Source organism: Trichoplusia ni, chromosome 4, assembly GCF_003590095.1.
Source record: "Trichoplusia ni isolate ovarian cell line Hi5 chromosome 4, tn1, whole genome shotgun sequence".
Classification (NCBI taxonomy): domain Eukaryota; kingdom Metazoa; phylum Arthropoda; class Insecta; order Lepidoptera; family Noctuidae; genus Trichoplusia; species Trichoplusia ni.
In genome coordinates this window covers 18,439,406-18,457,464 of record NC_039481.1, presented here as the reverse complement: position 1 = coordinate 18,457,464, position 18,059 = coordinate 18,439,406, and the positions used below count along the sequence as shown (strand labels likewise).

The window sequence follows — 18,059 nt, the reverse complement described above, 5'->3', positions numbered from 1 at the left end:
ACTCAATCAACGCAATAAAGTTACTTTGACTTTTGACTTTGACTCCGACTGTAAAATCAATCAATGAATATTTAGGATGTTGCCGTTGTAAAGATGTTCTTCAGCACAAAATAGTCTGCACATAAAACTGAAGGTCTTTGCCGGTGGATACCTTGCAATTGCCAAGAACTTTTTATTCACTGTGATGTGTACACGTCAGTTGGATTGTCAAGATCAAAATAAATACAAAAAACGCAGTGTTATTGATATTTTGATTAGTACCTGTAATGGTAATTTGAAAACGTTTTCCTAACATGGTGATTAAAAAAGAAGGCATCTTTCGATATCGATGTCCAATTTTAAACTCCTTCTGTTTTTACATACCTCTTCAACGTGGCTCTCATGTTATAGCTGTCTTGGGTATTTTACCTACGATTGCATGTTTCTATTTTTCCTCGTCTTTGGGATTTGAATTCCTTGAACGTTATGGAATACCCACGCATTATTCTCCAGGAGTTGAATGCACATACGGTATTCTGGCCCTTTTAGTACTATCATCGCATATTGTTTTAACTTTATCTGTTTTGTTACGATTACGAAAATTGATTTTAACTTACTTATTTGCTCTATCTGTATACATAATTGTGAGTTTCGGATTAGCTGTTGTGATAGCTGTGGAAGCAATAAAAGGAGGTCACTCATACTTTGGTATTAGTTATATCTTTCTAGCTACAATGTATACACTTATTCTTATATATTTTTGGATTGTTATCCAAAGCCAGTTATTTACGGAAAAGAAAGAAAACAATATAATAAAAATTAATATTACCATTTTATGAGCTATACTAAAGTATAACTGAAGCTGAACCCAACCTTACTTGCAAAATATGGTATAGTCCTCATTAGAAACAAATTAGTTTGAGTATTTTTGTGTTATAAATATCATAATGGATTAGATTTTTTTAAATCGAGCCTTTTGTAACTTGTTCGGTACCTCTTCATTAAATTCTATTTTTTTGTTTAAAACATGTTGTACGTTTTTTTATTTTAAATTTACTAGTTTGATTAATTTAATTTAGTTTTATTTTGACACTTTTTGTAATTAAGTTCTAAGGTCCCATATCTGTGTTTAATTCATTCAGACCTTTTCTGCTCCTGCAACTATATGTCAATCACGTTAGGAAGCTACATAAAAGACATTGTGGTCCGCTTTTTCCTGAGTCGCAGGATTTACAAATAGATGTTTACCTACAGCCAATAAAAAAATAAACCTAATTTCAATGAGAGAAAAAAATTATAAAAAGAAAGAAGTCCTTTGAATTTGCCAACTACAGTAGACTTTAAAAATTGTTCAGCTACTACATTTCGATTTAACATAAACATTTCGCCGTCGTCATATTTTTGAAAGGAATAAGCTTCATTTATTAGCGTAGGCTTGAAACTTTGACTATTTATTGGACTGGAAATCTTGAGTGCTAAAACACTTTTTAGGCGATTATCAATTTATGGATTTTTGACATGCATCTTACTTAGAGCGTTCCGATTACATTTTTGATGAAAAACCATATTTCAAGCAAGACAATCTGATTTTTGTTTTGTAGCATAAACGAAACGTACTGCTGTGTTGTCAAACAAATGTACAACAATGTCAAATTTTGATGATAATGTGCTGAAACGCTAGATTGACTTCGATCTCAAATCTCAATATTATTTTTTCGTAAATATATTTCAGAGGACGAAGTACTTCGGGTTATTGAAAAAAATATATATATTATTGAAATTTTAATAAATACCGCTGTATATACTATCAGAGTAAATCCAGAGCTACATATATTATATAAACATTTTATAAAATGGTAAGAATTTATTATTCAAAATAATAATTAGCGGTGTAAAGTAATACACCGCTAATTATTACCTATTATTTGCTATTATTTGCGCTTGGCCTGAATTAAATTAACGATATTATTTACTGTTTATAATGTAAAATTGGGTTATTCCGTCTTTTTATTTTACGATCCTTAACCTTGAGTTTTATCTTTTAGCGCTAAGATTTTTATTAATGTGTGTGTTAGACCTATTTTTGGTTACGGTATATCTTTTTGTGCGATTTATTTTTATTGGAATTATTTAGGACATTTCAGTGCAAAACAATTATAATAGTTTTTTTTTATATTTACATGCTATGCTATATGTGCCTAGATTATTGATATACATACTTCATGCTAAGCAGTTGATGATTTTAAAGATTTCTTTCGTAAAACACATAGAATATTTCATAGAATTCAAATTTTTTCATGACTAAATAAATAATGTAAGATCATGCTCATAATTAAAGACACTTCTGGTATCTTATCAGATGATAGTAAAAAAACAAAATGTCCAAATTGCTGTATCATGCAATAACTGTGCCTATGCAGTATTCTGTTACTTTTTTTACTACATGTCATTCTTATTGATAAATATTCTGTGAACAATAAGAAAAGGATATAAATAAAGGTGGCTGGAGGAAACAATAAGTCGCCATAATAGCTGTAAATAATTGTTTTAGGCATCAGGAACGGCTACAGGTACATCAGCAGGTGGCTCCGGGAGTGACTGCGAAGGGGAGGAGCCCGAAGACCCCTCCTCCTCCCTGCATGAACAGGTCCAGGATATAGCCAGTACCCTTACCAACTTGAATGTACAGGATAATGCTCAGGTTTGGTATTTTAAATGATATATTTAACTTAATTGTAAGAAGAATCTCAATGTAATGTATGTAGTTGAATATCTAATATGACTTAACATAAACTACAATTAAATTAGAATTATTGCTAGAAAAAAGCTTAGGAAAGTTGTTTTGCAGGTACACAGAAATAATTATAATTTCTTAAATATTTTATTTCTGAAGGAGAAAATTAGTTTAATTATACTTCTGTCATGTTTATAAATATAAGGCGTTAAGCATGGATGTGGATGGATATAGGGGAAGAGGACGACCAAAGAATCGATCAACACACAATCCATCCGATTGTGTGAAAGACAATATTGCTGAAGAAGAGTGTTTCTTGTGAGATGACGGCCGATAGGAAGGTATGGAAGAAGATGAAATGTTGCGCCAACCCCAAATAAAATAATTGGGATAAGGGCAGGGGAATGATGATGATGTATATAAATATCAATTTTTCACCATTTTTAGAATTTTGGTGGTTTTGAAATTATAACTTAAAATAGATTTGATCCTTTCTATTATAATTTTGTTGTTACAAAACAAAACCATGTAAGATATTCTAGATATGTTTGTAAACAAAGCTATCACTTAGAATCTCATAAAAGAGCACTAAAGTCTTTAGTGTGGAACTATGAGAAGGCGTTACTGATAAGAGCATTTTTCATATGCACATACCATATTAAGTGCAAATAGCGAAATTGTTAATCTTGAATATGAAAACCTTGAATTACTCTAGGCGACCTGCAAGGCAAAGCCTGTCTCATTTCAATAATAAATGAATTAATATTATGCTGCAGCCAGGGCCGGATCTAGGGGCCCAGGGGCCCCTAGGCAACAAGGGAGTGTGGGCCCCCTTGGTTCAAGTTATTTTCATTCAGTGAAAAATTTATCAAGCTTTTTTTTAGATGCTTACTTTGGTGGTGGGCCCCTAGGCACTGGCCTAAAGTGCCTTATGGATAATACGGCACTGGCTGCAGCTCTCTGTTAGTAGGCAGCTATCTGTTTCTTTATCGGCAAGGATTGAGCATTGGTAACCAGACTCACTCACTGTGGGTTGACAAATTGAGCATTACAGTATGAATTTGGCAATTGCTAATTTCCTTAGAATTCTTAAGTTGTTTTACTTCAACATGTGTCACTTATGTCTTAGAATAATTAAATAAAAAATTAATACTCTGTTGTCACCTGTTTCGCGTACCGATGCGGCCATTTACCCAATACATTTCATTAAAATTATTTCATATATTATGTAGGATAGCGGCGTGGATGAGTTGTCGGCTTTCCGTCAGCAATGGCAGCGGGAGCTGGAGTCCACGACTACCCCGCAGAGGGAGCTCCGCCCCGCCAGCCAGAAGCCGGCTGTGGCTGACCAGGAACAGGAGCCATTGACTGATGAGGACAAGGTATGTTGAGTGAGACTCTCGTACAGAACTTATTATTCATGAAACTATGACGCAATTGATGTATTTATGCTATAGCATCTTTTGTTTACGGTTTTTATTACTGATGTTTTGTTAGCCTATCTGTAAATTAAAGATTATCTATTGCGATACAGAATTTGGTAAATGATTTTTACTTGCATGTTCTTTTCTCCATTTTGATACCTCCATTTCTATATTCAATGTCTAGAGAATAGCCTACATATTATTGTATACTAGCTGACCCAGCAAACGTTGTTTTGCCGAATATTTATTTTTCTAGTTGTATGTATTTTTAATGCCACATTATAAAAAAAATAAAAACAAACAATTTAGTCCAAAAAATAAAATATATTTTTTTAGTGTGGGCAACCCTTAACACTTAGGGGTATGAAAAATAGATGTTCTATTCTCAGACCTACTGTATACGCATATAAAATTTGGTATAAATCGGTTTAGTGGTTCGGAGGAGTACGGTAACTAACATCGTGACACGGGAATTTTATATGTATATTAGATTAGTCACAAAATCAATTCTGACGCGAGAGTTTAGGAATTCGGTTCATAGAATAGCAGTAAAGGTGCAAATAAATTATTAGACTTAAAAAATCTAAATACCCACGTTTTTAAATATCATACCATTTTTTTTTCAAAGTCGGTTCAGCTATTTTTATAGTTATTAATTGCATTGTCATCGGGTTTGAAGCTACCCTGAAAATTTCAGCCTGCTAGCTTTTCGGGAAGTGCATCAAAATTGAGTTGCAAAAACCCAACCGGACTGGCAAACAAACAAACGTGGGAATAACAAAATCAGCTTAACATACATAAATATTTGTCGTTCAGGCCAAACAGCTGTTCTTGAACGCCGTGGAGCTGGAGCGCGGCGGCAAGCTGTACGAGGCCATCCAGCAGTACAAGCGCGCCATGCAGATCCTGCCAGACGTCGAGACACGACTCTACGACGAGCTGAGGACTGATACTCCCGAAGGTAATGAAGATATGAATGAGATATGTATTTTTTTATTTCAGTGAAACGAGCAAATTGCATGAAGAGTTATTTGGTTAATTCTTAATTTTGCTTGGGATAATGTCGGCACACGACACCATAACGTCCTGCTAAGTGTCGACACGCTTGCCCTTTGGCAGTGTTAAACCATACTAAATATGCTGCAACTGGTGAAGCGGTATGGAGAAATTTACTTACGAGTCCAACATTCCCATTTTTTTTAACTTCTTCCACAGTAATTTAATCCCGGTGTCGCGGAGGACTTGACAAACATTCAAGTCACAGACAAGGCACCCAGGTTCAGAATAGGCATTCGTGGATGCAGCGATCGAACAGGCAAAGGGTCGCGCACCGCGGGATAGGTGTGACGACCCACTCAATTCAAAGTTAAAGTGGCCCATCCTCCTCTTCATATTGCAAAAACCATAATTTAAATGTTTTCTTTATCTATAGGAGAAGAATCTGAGACAGAGGAAGTAGCTCGCGTAGACAACGCACACCCCAGTGATGACGAAGACGCCGTGGAAGGCGAGGACCTGCTGGCGCGCCTGCAGCGGATCGTCGCCAGGAAGGGCGTGCTGTGCGAGCAGGAACACCCCGCCAAGGTACGCCGAGACAAACATATATAGATCGCGATCTACCTGATATTGACACGCGAAAACTACCGATTTTAATGAAATTGTTAAGCCTGGAAATAGTCAGGTTTTTATTAATCTGAAAAAAAATTGTAAGAAGAAGACGAAGGGGGATCAACATTCATATTATTATATATTTTTATGATTGAGTTTTGGATAGTTTTTTTTTGATTGAGAGGTTTTAAGGTTATAAGAAGCTTAGAAATTTGATACAAATATTGTTTATTGAAAACAATAAGAACCGACGCGCTCTGTAAAGGGAAGTTATTATCGGAATCGGTTTCGTAGTTTGTTCTGTTGAGTGATGACGTTATGGAGCGGTATTTTGCATCGCTTTCTGTCCTGGGTAAAGAAGCGCGCAGATCATGCACAAGTGATTCTGTGGCTTTGGCAAAGGACTAGTGTTCTGACTGGGTTTCCATAGGAATGATATTTTGGAACCGTATCATTTTTATTGTAATGGTTCGAAAGTCCTGGAAAATGGCCTTTTTGAAATAAAAACCTTTGATATTGAACCAAAAATATAAACTAGGCAAGGGTGAAGCTCTCCTCTTACTTCAGGACTTAAAATGTCCTTCAAGATTACATAGTAACAGTAGTGGTGGTGTGTAGGGCGCGCACGTGTCGTGGCTGCCGTACGAGGTGGTGCAGGTGGTGCTGCGCTGGGTGGTGAGCGCGGAGCTGGACGCGGGCTCGCTGGAGCGCGCCGCCGCCGTGTGCCGCGGCCTGTACGTGGCCGCCCGCGAGCCCGACATCTGGCGCTCGCTCTGTGTCAAGTTAGTACACCTAAACTTGCCGGGAAGCGGGATTGACCGTGTAAAATTGTACCCATGGCTTATCAAAACAACTTTTATTCCAAAAGATGAAAGAAAGAAGGATGACACTGCCATCCCCTCAACTGAAATTTTAGGGAGCCATTTAATGAATCTATAGCCAAAAAAAAAACAAAATACCTAGTTCTGCTTGGAAATAATTTGAGTAAGTATATTTTATGAGGCTTTCTTTAATTTCAATTTCTCAAGGGAAAGCGAATCATAGGTAATTTACCGTCCTTCGCAGAAGTAATTTATTATCAAGTCTTTATGATGTATATTTATATCGTTACCAGGACTTGGGGCATCGACTGCGGTACGCCCCGGACAAGCGGCTTCAGCTCGTGGCGACAGATGTACGTGGAGCGGCCGCGGCTGCAGCTGCACGGCGTCTACATCAGCAAGACCACATACATCCGACACGGAGAGAACAGCTTTCAGGACCAGTTCTACAGACCCTGGTACCTCATAGACTACTATAGATACCTCAGGTAAGGTGTAACTTGGTATTAAACTTTAAAAATCTAGTTTATATTTTTATACAGAAACATTTAAGTTGATCTGATAGGGTAAACCCAATTTATAGCAAATGTCCAAAAAAATGTAGACCGGGAAGAGTCTATCTAGTCGTATTGAAGCGGTTCTGTCAGCTTCTGTCTTAATATTCTGTTCCGTAAAGAAATGATTATTCAACGTCATAATCTATACAAATTATACATAATATATCAACTGCTGGTCGAAATTCGCACTTTAGCTGTCTATTTTTGGAAGAAACTACTTTTTAAGAAGAAGTTATATTTTTTACGCTGTAGTAGTGAACGCAACCTCCTCACCAATTCAGGAACACTTATTTTAGTCGATAATAACTAAATGTTATCTTGTTTGATCCTTGTTCATAATAGATTTTTCCCGGATGGCCTGGTGCTGATGTACACGACGGCGGAGGAACCCGCAGTGAGCGTGGGTCACCTGAAGTACCGTCTCGCTAAGCCCGGACTCGGCATCATGACCGGACATTACCGGCTTATCGGTGATAAGGTACTGTGGAGACTATAGATACAACTTTTTTTTTGGTAAGTCGGGGGAATCGTCATGGACACCCACTGCAAATGAGGAGTGTCAGACTCTTACTGACTAAGCCTGAACCGCTGGGTGACGGTATCCGCGTTTTTGTGTCGGTATATCGCAAAGCGTTGCAATATGTCATTGTCATACACGGTACACCGACTGCGGGCTCCTCGTGTTGTGTGGAGGCCGACGTGTAAAGAGCGTCGGCCTCCTCAACTATAGATACACCTAATTTCCCAGTGGAAATCTCCTCAGAATTCATTCACTATACCTTTTTACATAGTATAAATATTTCACCAACGTTTAATGAGATCCAACAAACAAACTATGTAGATAGTTTTGTTGGACATTGTACCACATTGGTTAGCATGTACCTTTGTAAAAATATATATTCCTCGGTTTAAAGGTGGTGATAATGATAAAGAAAACAAACCAGGATAAGAAGCAGAGCCTGGCCAGCAACACGCGCTTCCGTCCGCGACGCAAGGAGGTCGAGCAGCCGCAGGAACAGACCTTCCACATGGTAAGGATAAGGACAACTGTAACTAATCATCTCAGGACAAGCATTCGGGACTCACATAAATGCTTGTCCAACGCGGGGATCGAACCCGCGATACAACGCGGTCAGTGGGTTTGGCGTGGTGACCTCAATCACTCGGCTATCCGTGCAGTCAATTCGTGTGTATCAGGACAAATTTTACTTATATAATTACGTGCAATGATTGGTCACGGACGACCAGCTCTCATTCGTCGAGAACAAATGTGATGTCCCAGTGAACCGATAGATGGCGTTAGTACTCGCGCCAACAAAAGTAACACTATAGTAAAGTTACAATTTTTATGGCCCAGTCTGCAGCAAGATTTTAACTTTACTATAATACTAATGTCTTGATGACCTCCGTGGTCGAGTGGCGTACGCACCGGTTTCAAGGTGTCGCTATCTCTGAGGTCCCGGGTTCGATCCCCGATCGGCTCAATGTAAAAATTCACATTTCTACATTGTCTCGGGTCTGGGTGTTTGTGGTACCTTTGTTGTATCTGAATTCCATAACACAAGTGCTTTAGCAACTTACTTTGGGTGCAGAACAATGTATGTGATGTTGTCCGCAAAATTTAAATTAAATCAAAATACATAATAATTAAGATTGAATGTGATGTTCTGTAGGAGCTAGAGCTCCGCAGCGTCCGCTCGCGCCGCAACGCGCAGCTCGTGTGGCGGCGCTACAGCGTGTGCTCGCGCCGCGACCAGTGGACGCACTTCGACCTGTCGCCCGGCAAGTTCCCGCCCTTCGCCTTCTCGCGCGTCAGGAACTTCACCGCCGAGTCGCACGCGCCGCTGCTCACCACGCACGCCTACACCTAGCCGGGTAAACTACGTGTCTTCTTAACAATAATACTACCCGAAAAGCAGCTTCCTCTATAGGGGAGGACCTTCTCAAACCAGGTTTGAGAATTTGTCACATTTTCTTATTAATTTTTATAGTTTATACAATGAGTGAAACACTCAGAGTGAACTTTGTGACTAAGCTACAACTACACAAGTTGATCCAACACAGGTTTATCTACGCTTGATATTTTCGGTCCGTGGATAGAAAACTGTCCATGTCCACGAGTTCTTCCGTGTCCCGGCTGTTATTTACATATCTTTGACAGTCAGAGGCTATTTAATGCTTACGAATAGTATTGAACTTGGAAAATATACAACTATAGCTATTTGTTTCAGAATTAAATGCTGACGGGCTGCAGTCCAGTGACTCGGAGTGAAGTGAGTGACACTATCTACACATATGTAGCTAGTTATGTATAAGACGGTCGGACGGTTATACAACTGTTTTCATACTGATTCTATTATACACTAAACTTTTATTTCGATAACTAATGTGTTCGAGTGATTTATAACAGGTCTTCTTGGTTGACTGGATTGTTGTCATATTTTTTTTATTCCGTGTGGCAACATTTACTTTTCAAAATTTACAACGCTGTAATCTTTGACTGGTAAAAAAAATATAGTTCAAATAAAAAAACTTGTGTACAATATAATCAGTAGGAACATTTGTATTGTAATGTAAGTTAAATTCTAATGTCAAGTACAGTTGTGATGGTTATAAGTATAGAGCAATGCTTGTGAAGTGTTGTGAGTTAGTCAGTCTTGTCATGCGTCATAATAAACATACAGATAGACACTTGGACTAGGTCTGAGAGACCTTTAACCTTAAAGTAGCAACTTAGAGTAGATAAAGTAGCATGCAAGTGGTCGACTACCATTACTTTAAAGGAGAACTTTCGATGTTGTGAAAGAGAGACGCCGCTATATGTTCTGTATTGTTATCTCGCTCCCACAACAGGCAGTTGGAGGCCACTATATATATGTAACAAGTGAAAGTGAAGAACAATTGAATGATGCGCTGGCTCTGCCTATGCGAATATGTTGACTAATATTAACAAAACACGAACGTTTTTCGTGTTTAACATATTTATAACCAGATGTAACGTTTTGATTGTTATTATCCTGCTGCTAAACAAAATACTTTGTATAACGTGTAACAAAAATGTCCGGGCATTTTTAATAGCGTTCCTGTGAATGACAATCTTTAATTTACTTAATAGTCGATTTGCAACAAACATTACAATACAAAATTGTTGACAGATTCCTGTTTTGATTAAACTTATTAATATCTCTCATCAGGAGCATTATTACAAAAATGCCCGGGCATTTTCGTTATGCGTTGCATAATTATAGCATTACTTATCTACATAACATAAAAAAGAAATGTATTTTTATAAGTCGATGTCACATGTTCCTTATTTATATACAAACATAGCTAAATAGACTTACTCGAGTAATAACCGTATTTATGTATGTCAAATATACACTTCTAAGGCAATATAGTTAAGTACTGCTTGGTCCATTTTTATTCAGTGGTTATAGCTTCAATACCGCTTTCAGAACACCTACCACGTGTTCTTCACAGGCAGGGAACCAATCCTCAAAGAAGGTTGTATACCGAACCACCCGAAAATCAGACAAGTGCAAGTCTGATTTCGAATTTGAATGACACAACTTTGATAACTTATTTCCTTTTTTTTCTAAGCATCAGGCCAAAATGATGGGGATTAGGAATGCATGTCGTTTGACTTGTCGCTCTTGTCGAATGTGAATGTATGACGTTACAAATAAATAAGGGGTGGGCGGATGGTGGGCCCATCCGCGCCTAGCTCTTAAAGCAATGCTTATTTCGACTTGTGGTTATGGTTTAAGTTATTTTATCGCGGCTCTATGCCGATTCTAGCTTCAATAATCAAAATATAATTTAAATGCTTCTACATTTAAATACGGACTAAGATTGTGGTAGGTTAGGTAGTCCATGAAAATAGATATATTTTTTCAAGAAAACCAGTCAATTTTAATAAACAAATGTTCACTACTCAGATGTGAGAGTTGATTTTTCGGATTATTTCTTTTGAAGTTCCTATATTTTCAAGCACAAATATAAGCAAGAAGCTTTGCCTGTATAGAAGCGGTATTTTAAGCAACCTTTGTTTTAATACTTTGTATAAGGTATATCTAACAATAAAGACATATGTATACTGTAGCTACCTGTATTGTAAACTAATCATATTTATACGTGTAACCTACTCTTTATTTTCTCTGTAACACTATCAATTTAATAAGGGAAAGTTGAAGTTTAGTTTTGGACGCCATTTTCTATAAAAATAAATACATTTATTTTGTTTTAGGAATGAAAAGTTTCGTAAAGAAAATTCAGAGTTCGTATAATCGAAATAATTTTGCGTCTTCGCTTTCTATGCGATCATTTTATAAGATAATTATAATATAGTATATAATAATATTTAGAAAAATAGCCAGCAATAAATATAGTGCTAAAGCTTTTGCTTTTTGCATAGAAAAAATAAACTTTCGTCTTCTATCTTGCCTTATTAATTACTATTTATGCGTGTATTAAATAAGTCTATTTATCAAAAGTATCGCTGGTGACTCTGACGTTTCTCTATGGAGCATGATTTTATTGTCTATGCAACTAAGCACGAATGTTGTGATTTCGAATTAGGCTAAGTATTTTAAGAACTAAATGTACCCAGTGTTCACATGATTCTTTATATGTATCTCAAGCTTAATACGGGATACTCCTGACGCCAGTTTATTCCAAATTGTTGAACTACATAAATATAAAGATCCGTCGCAATTTTGGAAGTAAGACACAACGCATTTAGTTTAACGCTGTCTTGCTTCCACAATAGTAACGGTGAGGTTTGACAACTCATTGTATATGCGCTTATACTTACGTACCGCAACAAACAGTTTTTACCCACTATAGTATGTCTATTCGACAGACAGCGCCATCTCTTTAACACAAACGGAACTTAGATAGATCAAGTTTCCAGCATGGTACAAAAACATTATAAACTACAAATTTTTAACTATTTCTTTTATTATTTTTTAATACATAATGAATTACTAGTGCCAGGAGCACGCCCTCTATTGTAATATATTTCTGAACTCAACATACGGCGTCTTCATGTAACTGATGAAGTACAAATGTATCTTTTATGATTATCGAGTAACTGTACCGAGCTTGGTGTAGGCGAACACAGACGTTATACAGGTTGCAAGGCAAGTCAAGGATCGTTTAATCAATTTTCCAGGAATCATATTCGTTTTTGGATTGTACAGCGACATCTATGTGGTACATAGGTAATTAAGAATACACATGACAGTTGATCGTTTGGTCATACAAGTTTTGTCGCTAGCAATCTTTATACAAAATTCGGAGGATGGTACAGGGTAATGAAACCCATTTTAAAATGGCTGAACTGAATGTGTAAAGCTTAGTCCAAAATTCCATGTAAAAGAAATTATTATTATCATGTACTGACCTTGGTATCGCATTTTCTATTATATTGTCCACTCTTGAACAACTATCTCGTATTCATCGTACTCTTTGAGTGCCAAATATAATCAACAGACAATGTCTTACGCTTGCCTTGCAGCCGTTTCTAGTATACTTTCCTTTTTTACATAATCCCTTGTATATTACCTTTATATAGGGGTGTATTATGATGTTTTAAAAACATTGTTGATTCATCTCACAGGTTAGAAATTATACAATTTATGCTCGTACCAACTTATTTATTGAATTGAACATTACATTAAGACATCAGAATACACTCCTGTTTCACTAGCCCAGCTGTTTCGCTTAATTTATTCCTAAGTACACAGTCTTAAAGACTATTTTCCCCTGTCCGTGGGAGATCAGACAGGGGAAACCTTAACGGTAACTAATTGATTTGAGTAGTGCTTTGTAACTAGTCTGATCTCGAAACGAGGTAATAAAGATATTGATTGCAATTCTGGTTTTACTTTACCCCTCACGGCCCCTTTACGCAGAACAGTCAGGTCCAAGTCCAGTACTGTGTCAGTCCGTACCAGCCGGTATTTACTTCTGGCTTTCCCATTTTACCTTGTAATGAAATATATGATTGGTCTTTTTTCATTGAAAAGTTTCTACGACATTATCTTAGTTTAATGTGAGTAACTTCGATGTACCTAAATTGTCGCATTTTAAAACTTTTACTACTCATCTACAATATGGTCGCCAGTCTTGCTATTTGCAGTAAGTTTATGTTGAATGTGACTACTGACCAAATAACGGACGTCAAACGAAGTCTTAGTCCAAGTTGTCCGCAACCAGCGCCGTCAATCCATGTCCAACGTGCGGTCAGTCCAGGGGCCGCGCGAGATAAAATGAAACCCACGACATTTATACTTTGTAATATTTTATTTTACATGTTATTATGTTTATGAAATAATTTTTCTAAATAAAACAACAACTATCGCCTATAAGATTTATTTTTTTTATAGTTATGTTTATATATTTTTTCTGGTAATAATTTATGTACACGAGAGGTGCGGCGGTGAGCGGCGCGGCCGCAGCGAGCGCCCGCGCGCGCCAGCCCTGAGCCCCGGGCCGGCGGGCGCGTTAGATGAGGCGCTCGCTCAGCCAGATTCAGGAGTCGTCGGGCCGCTCGCGCCGCTCGGCCCGCTCGCGCTCGGGCCGCTCGGACCGCTCGGGCCGCTCGGGCCGCTCGGGCCGCTCCGGCGAGCGCGGCATGCTGGGCTCCGTGTTGCGGCGCCGCACCTTGCCGCGCTTCTTCAGCATGGTGGCCTGCGGACGGGGCGCGACTGGCAGCGGCGGGGCGGGGCGGGAGCGGTCAGGTGCCCGCCGCCGACGACGCGCCCGCAGACCCGCGCTTGGTTTTCTTCAGCATGGTCGCCTGCAGCACACGCACGTCACGCGCCGCCCGCACCGCGCCCGCCCCACCCCCGCCCGACCCAGCCGCGAGCCCGCTACGCACACCTGACCGCTCGTATGTACAAAGCGAGAGCGGCTCGACCAAAGCTCGGATGTGCCCAAAACAACTGTGCGCGACTCGACGAAGCTGTTACCCGCGGGTGAGTATCGTGGTTGCTTCGATGCGGTTTTGAATGTCAGGTGTACGTAGGTGGATCCGATCGGAGGCGGATTCGGGCTCAGAAGTCGCGGTGTCGCACTCGGCGGGAGGGCCCGCCGCGTGCTAACACCGCGGCTTAAAGAACTAGTGGTAACATCGGTGCTGAGTGGAGTTTGAGTGCTCGGGCGTAACGTGACTCGGGACGGTCAATTTGTATTAGACAAAGTTCCGCTTCATCAGCTGTACTGACTGTCTGATGGTCGCGTTAGCTGACTTTAGATTTGTCTTTAACAGCTCAATTATGATACTTGTGCAATTTAAAAGAATAATAATAAAAAATAAACGTAGAATAATGTAAGTTATGATTATCTTGTACAGCTGTATATTTTGATGTTTATCAGCTTTCAAGATGGTTTTATATTTTTTTTGTCAAGTTATTTCAGTTGACCAAGCGGAAAATTTGATTGAACACGACAATATAGTCAAATATTTCGAATAATTGTAAAAAGCATTTTAAAATTGAGCCCTGTTTGGGCAAAGGCAAGCGAGCACATGCAAACACTGACTGTGGAGTACCAGCGAGCGTTGAGCTTGTTCATTTCAGCCACCTCATAACTCACCCCCAGATATATAGAAACTCATTCACAACTCCCTCCCTTCTGACCTAAATGACCGGCAATGACCGACGTACTTGTTCCTTTTTTAGTTCCAAGACCAACCCTCGCATCGTACCCAGTATCTGATTGAGTGGTGTGTAGTTACCTTGAGCGCAGACTTAAGTACCACCACTTCGGAGGGCGCCGCCACCCAGGGCTCGCCGTCGACCTGCACCGGGATCTCGCTCTTCAGGTTGATCTTAATGTGCCCGCCCTGGATAACCACACTCATATGATTCTTACTCCTTACATGGAAAAAGTAACTCTAAAACTTGTAAAGGTAAGTGCTTTTTCGTTTTTGCCTGGAGTTTCCTATAGTTAGTCATATATCCAAGCAATGCAATGATTTCACAAGGTTTGAGTAGCATCGGTAAGGCACTTACATCAAACGTCACTATTGGAGGAAAAAGTACTTAAAATTGCTTAGAAGTATCTCCTGCGTTGTAGTGGATTAAAATTTGAATTGGCTATTACAGCTCCTGACATCAAATACCCCGTCTAATATAAATAAAGCTTCCCCATATGCCCTCTAGTGTCACCTGTGCTATCCGCATGGCGCCCCGCAGACCGGACTGGATCTGGCCGAGGTGCACGACGCCAGTAACGCCCACGATCTCCAGCATGCCGTCCCAGTGGTTGGGCTTGCTGAACTGGTCGTCTTTCTCCGGTCCCCACGGGTTGGCACCTGAGCCCCAGCTGTTAACACAACTATGGTTACTAAACCATACTAAATAAGTTTCTCTTCCAAAGATGTTTAACGGCAAGTAGATTAAGTAGGTTTTTGCATCTCCAAAAATCTAGCAAAAGACTGTTATTTACTGTGTCTCTAGATAAAATCATGACATTTGAGAGCATAGTTTTAACGGTCAGATCTGATCTAAAACCAACAATTATCCTCACAATTAGTAAATTGGATCACTAAAAATGTAATTAATTAATATCATGTTTTTGTCGTTCACCCCATTTTTCAGAATTTATAGTAGAAGTTGGAACACTAAAAATGTTAAGTGGTTTTCTTTCTGAACCTTTTTTTGGAATACCCAGTTATTACCTGAGTATATTAAGTATGATGATCCCCTCGAGCTGGGGCAGGTCGACGAGCTTGCCATCCACTTCTAAGCGGATTGCTTTGTGCAGGTCCTTGCACATCTTGCGGCCCACCATCTTACGCAGACCCATCTTCACGTACACACCTTTGTTGCGGAGCCTGTACAGTATATGTGATAATGTAATGTACAAGGATGCCAATAGTTGCTGTAGGTATGTAAGTCACTACAGATAGAAAAATAAATGTCACTCTGTCTGAATGCTATGTTTTCACAGCTTAACCGGTTAACTGTCTGTGATAAATAGCGTTATATATCGCGATAGCCAATATCCCAACGGGCGGAGCCTTAAACAAAAGCTAGTATAGAACTTTTATTTGAAAACTACTGCTAAATAATAGAACTGGCTTTAACCATGCTAAAAATGCGTTCACGATTATTATCCGCTCAAATTCAGACATAAGTAATAGTCGTATTTAAAGTTGAACGGTGTCGTGTGTCATGTGGTTTTATCAACTCGGGCGGAGAATAGACACGGCGGTTTCGATATCATATTTCAATCATATGTAATAATAGTAATGTCAATAGTCTTACCGGATCATCCGTCAATAATGTTTGAGTGTTTACATACCTGCTATTAAACTTATTTGGATTCTCTTCACGAGCGTTATGGAAATCTAAGCAGAGGTCAGCGTCGATGCCTATGCCGAAGTAGTTGTTCATCACGAGGATCTGCGAGTTGTCCTCACTTTGCGACCCTGTGGTCACAGACGCTGCGGAATCACATAAATGTAGTCACCACTATGGTACGATGAGATGAGGCGGCCTAACCGATGAACACACCGACAACAGTACTGGAACTCTTCGCCAATGCTGTTTAGATTGAGTGTTAAATTTCCTTAAACACTAAATGAAATGGAAGGATAAGAAAAGTAAAAGGAAATTTTAATCATTTTGAGGGGAAGAATCAAGCTCATATCCAGTATAAATGGGTTTGGTGTGAGCATAAAGTGACATCGTGCATTTAAGAGAGATTGAGTGATTTCGTGAAATGATACAGTGAGGTAATGAGTAAGGTGTGGGCTACGACGCTAACTGCACGTTACTTACCAGGGAGCTGCTTCGACAGTTCTTTAGGCTCGTCCTGCTTATCCTCGGGGTGGAAGACGACGGTCCAGCGGTCCAGGCGGATCTCTTCGGCGTCGATGACGTCGCGGAGCAAAGACAGAGGGTCTTCGCAGCCAGTGTACCCTGAGCCCCAGCGGAGCGTGCGCGCTAAATCATTACCTAAAGGCAAACACATCATGAGGACTGGAAATATGAAAACCTTTATTCTATAATGCGCTGAAATTAATAATTAAATTATATCCACTATTCTTCGACTCTAGCGAAACAGGTGCATATTGTAGCCGAAGACGTTGCCCAAATCTTTGTTATGTTTTTTTTTACTTTTTTTATATTGCAAGAAGGGGAAAAATCAACTAATGCCACATAGTTTTTCTCTTCCAATTGAGCAATTCTACACGTTGGTCGTAAAGACGTCATTTTGGTAAAGATAAATAGGTCTGGTGTGACTTCTTACCAGTGCCCAAGGGCACGATAGCGCAGGGTGGGTTGGAGCACTGAGAGTCCTGGCCGACGTTGTCGAGGCACTGCAGCACCCAGCCGATTGTGCCGTCGCCGCCGCACACGAGGATCTTGTAGTTGGGAATGTGACGAAACACGTACAGGCTGTGGGAACCGGGATTTAATAAGAGAGCTGATAGACGAATGGAAAATGTGATGTAATTATATTGAGATCATGTATCTTGCTGAAGACATGTTGCTATCATTAAGTCCTGATTATGAAGACTATTGGTGTGGTCTACTTTTTCTTTTATTGCACTATACAAGGCTTCTTTTTTCACGAGGCACTGGACCTATTTACATTTTTGTCAAAAATGACAGAAATACAAAATAAGAATAAAATATAAACTCACCCAGGCAGCGGACCTCCATTTTCTAGGTCAAACACCTGGTAAGGGTTGAGGAGTTTGCGGAAGGAAGAAATGAGCTCGAGGCCTTGACAGCCTCCAGACTTGACGTTGACGAACACCAGCAATGGCTTCACACCGGCCGGCACCATTGAAGGCTCGATGCTCGGCAACAACATCACTGCGAACACCAACGGATACAGAAACCGTCATATGTGATACTTCATGAAAGAAGATGGTGAAGTGACGAAATTTACATTTAAAAGCAAAAAGTAATACCGA

The 18,059-nt window shown here is 39.4% G+C and overlaps 2 protein-coding genes across 7 annotated transcripts in view; one reads left to right on the top strand and one right to left on the bottom strand.

Annotated features, from left to right (window-relative positions):
• The first annotated feature begins 1,630 nt into the window (after positions 1–1,630).
• Positions 1,631–12,999, top strand: LOC113493422 (F-box only protein 9). Its single transcript, XM_026871405.1, has 11 exons — positions 1,631–1,835; positions 2,531–2,680; positions 3,946–4,095; positions 4,954–5,098; positions 5,570–5,721; positions 6,364–6,527; positions 6,860–7,054; positions 7,466–7,601; positions 8,038–8,154; positions 8,797–8,998; positions 9,355–12,999. Exons 1-10 carry the CDS (start codon positions 1,833–1,835, stop codon positions 8,992–8,994), a joined length of 1,410 nt encoding a protein of 469 aa, XP_026727206.1. The 5' UTR covers positions 1,631–1,832; the 3' UTR covers positions 8,995–8,998; positions 9,355–12,999.
• Positions 13,000–13,483: 484 nt separating this feature from the next.
• The window catches only part of LOC113493421 (diacylglycerol kinase theta), a 30,007-nt gene continuing 25,431 nt past the window's right edge, over positions 13,484–18,059 (bottom strand). For 3 of the 6 annotated variants that reach the window (XM_026871404.1, XM_026871398.1, XM_026871399.1), the window contains 8 exons: positions 17,784–17,958; positions 17,387–17,535; positions 16,915–17,091; positions 16,436–16,577; positions 15,810–15,965; positions 15,298–15,454; positions 14,865–14,972; positions 13,484–13,816 (listed from right to left, as the gene is read on the bottom strand). In XM_026871404.1, coding sequence (XP_026727205.1) covers positions 13,658–13,816; positions 14,865–14,972; positions 15,298–15,454; positions 15,810–15,965; positions 16,436–16,577; positions 16,915–17,091; positions 17,387–17,535; positions 17,784–17,958 — 1,223 coding nt within the window. In that variant the 3' untranslated portion in view covers positions 13,484–13,657. Of the gene's footprint in view, positions 13,926–14,864; positions 14,973–15,297; positions 15,455–15,809; positions 15,966–16,435; positions 16,578–16,914; positions 17,092–17,386; positions 17,536–17,783; positions 17,959–18,059 lie in introns of all 6 variants that reach the window. The other 3 variants (XM_026871401.1, XM_026871402.1, XM_026871403.1) reach the window with 2 other exon arrangements.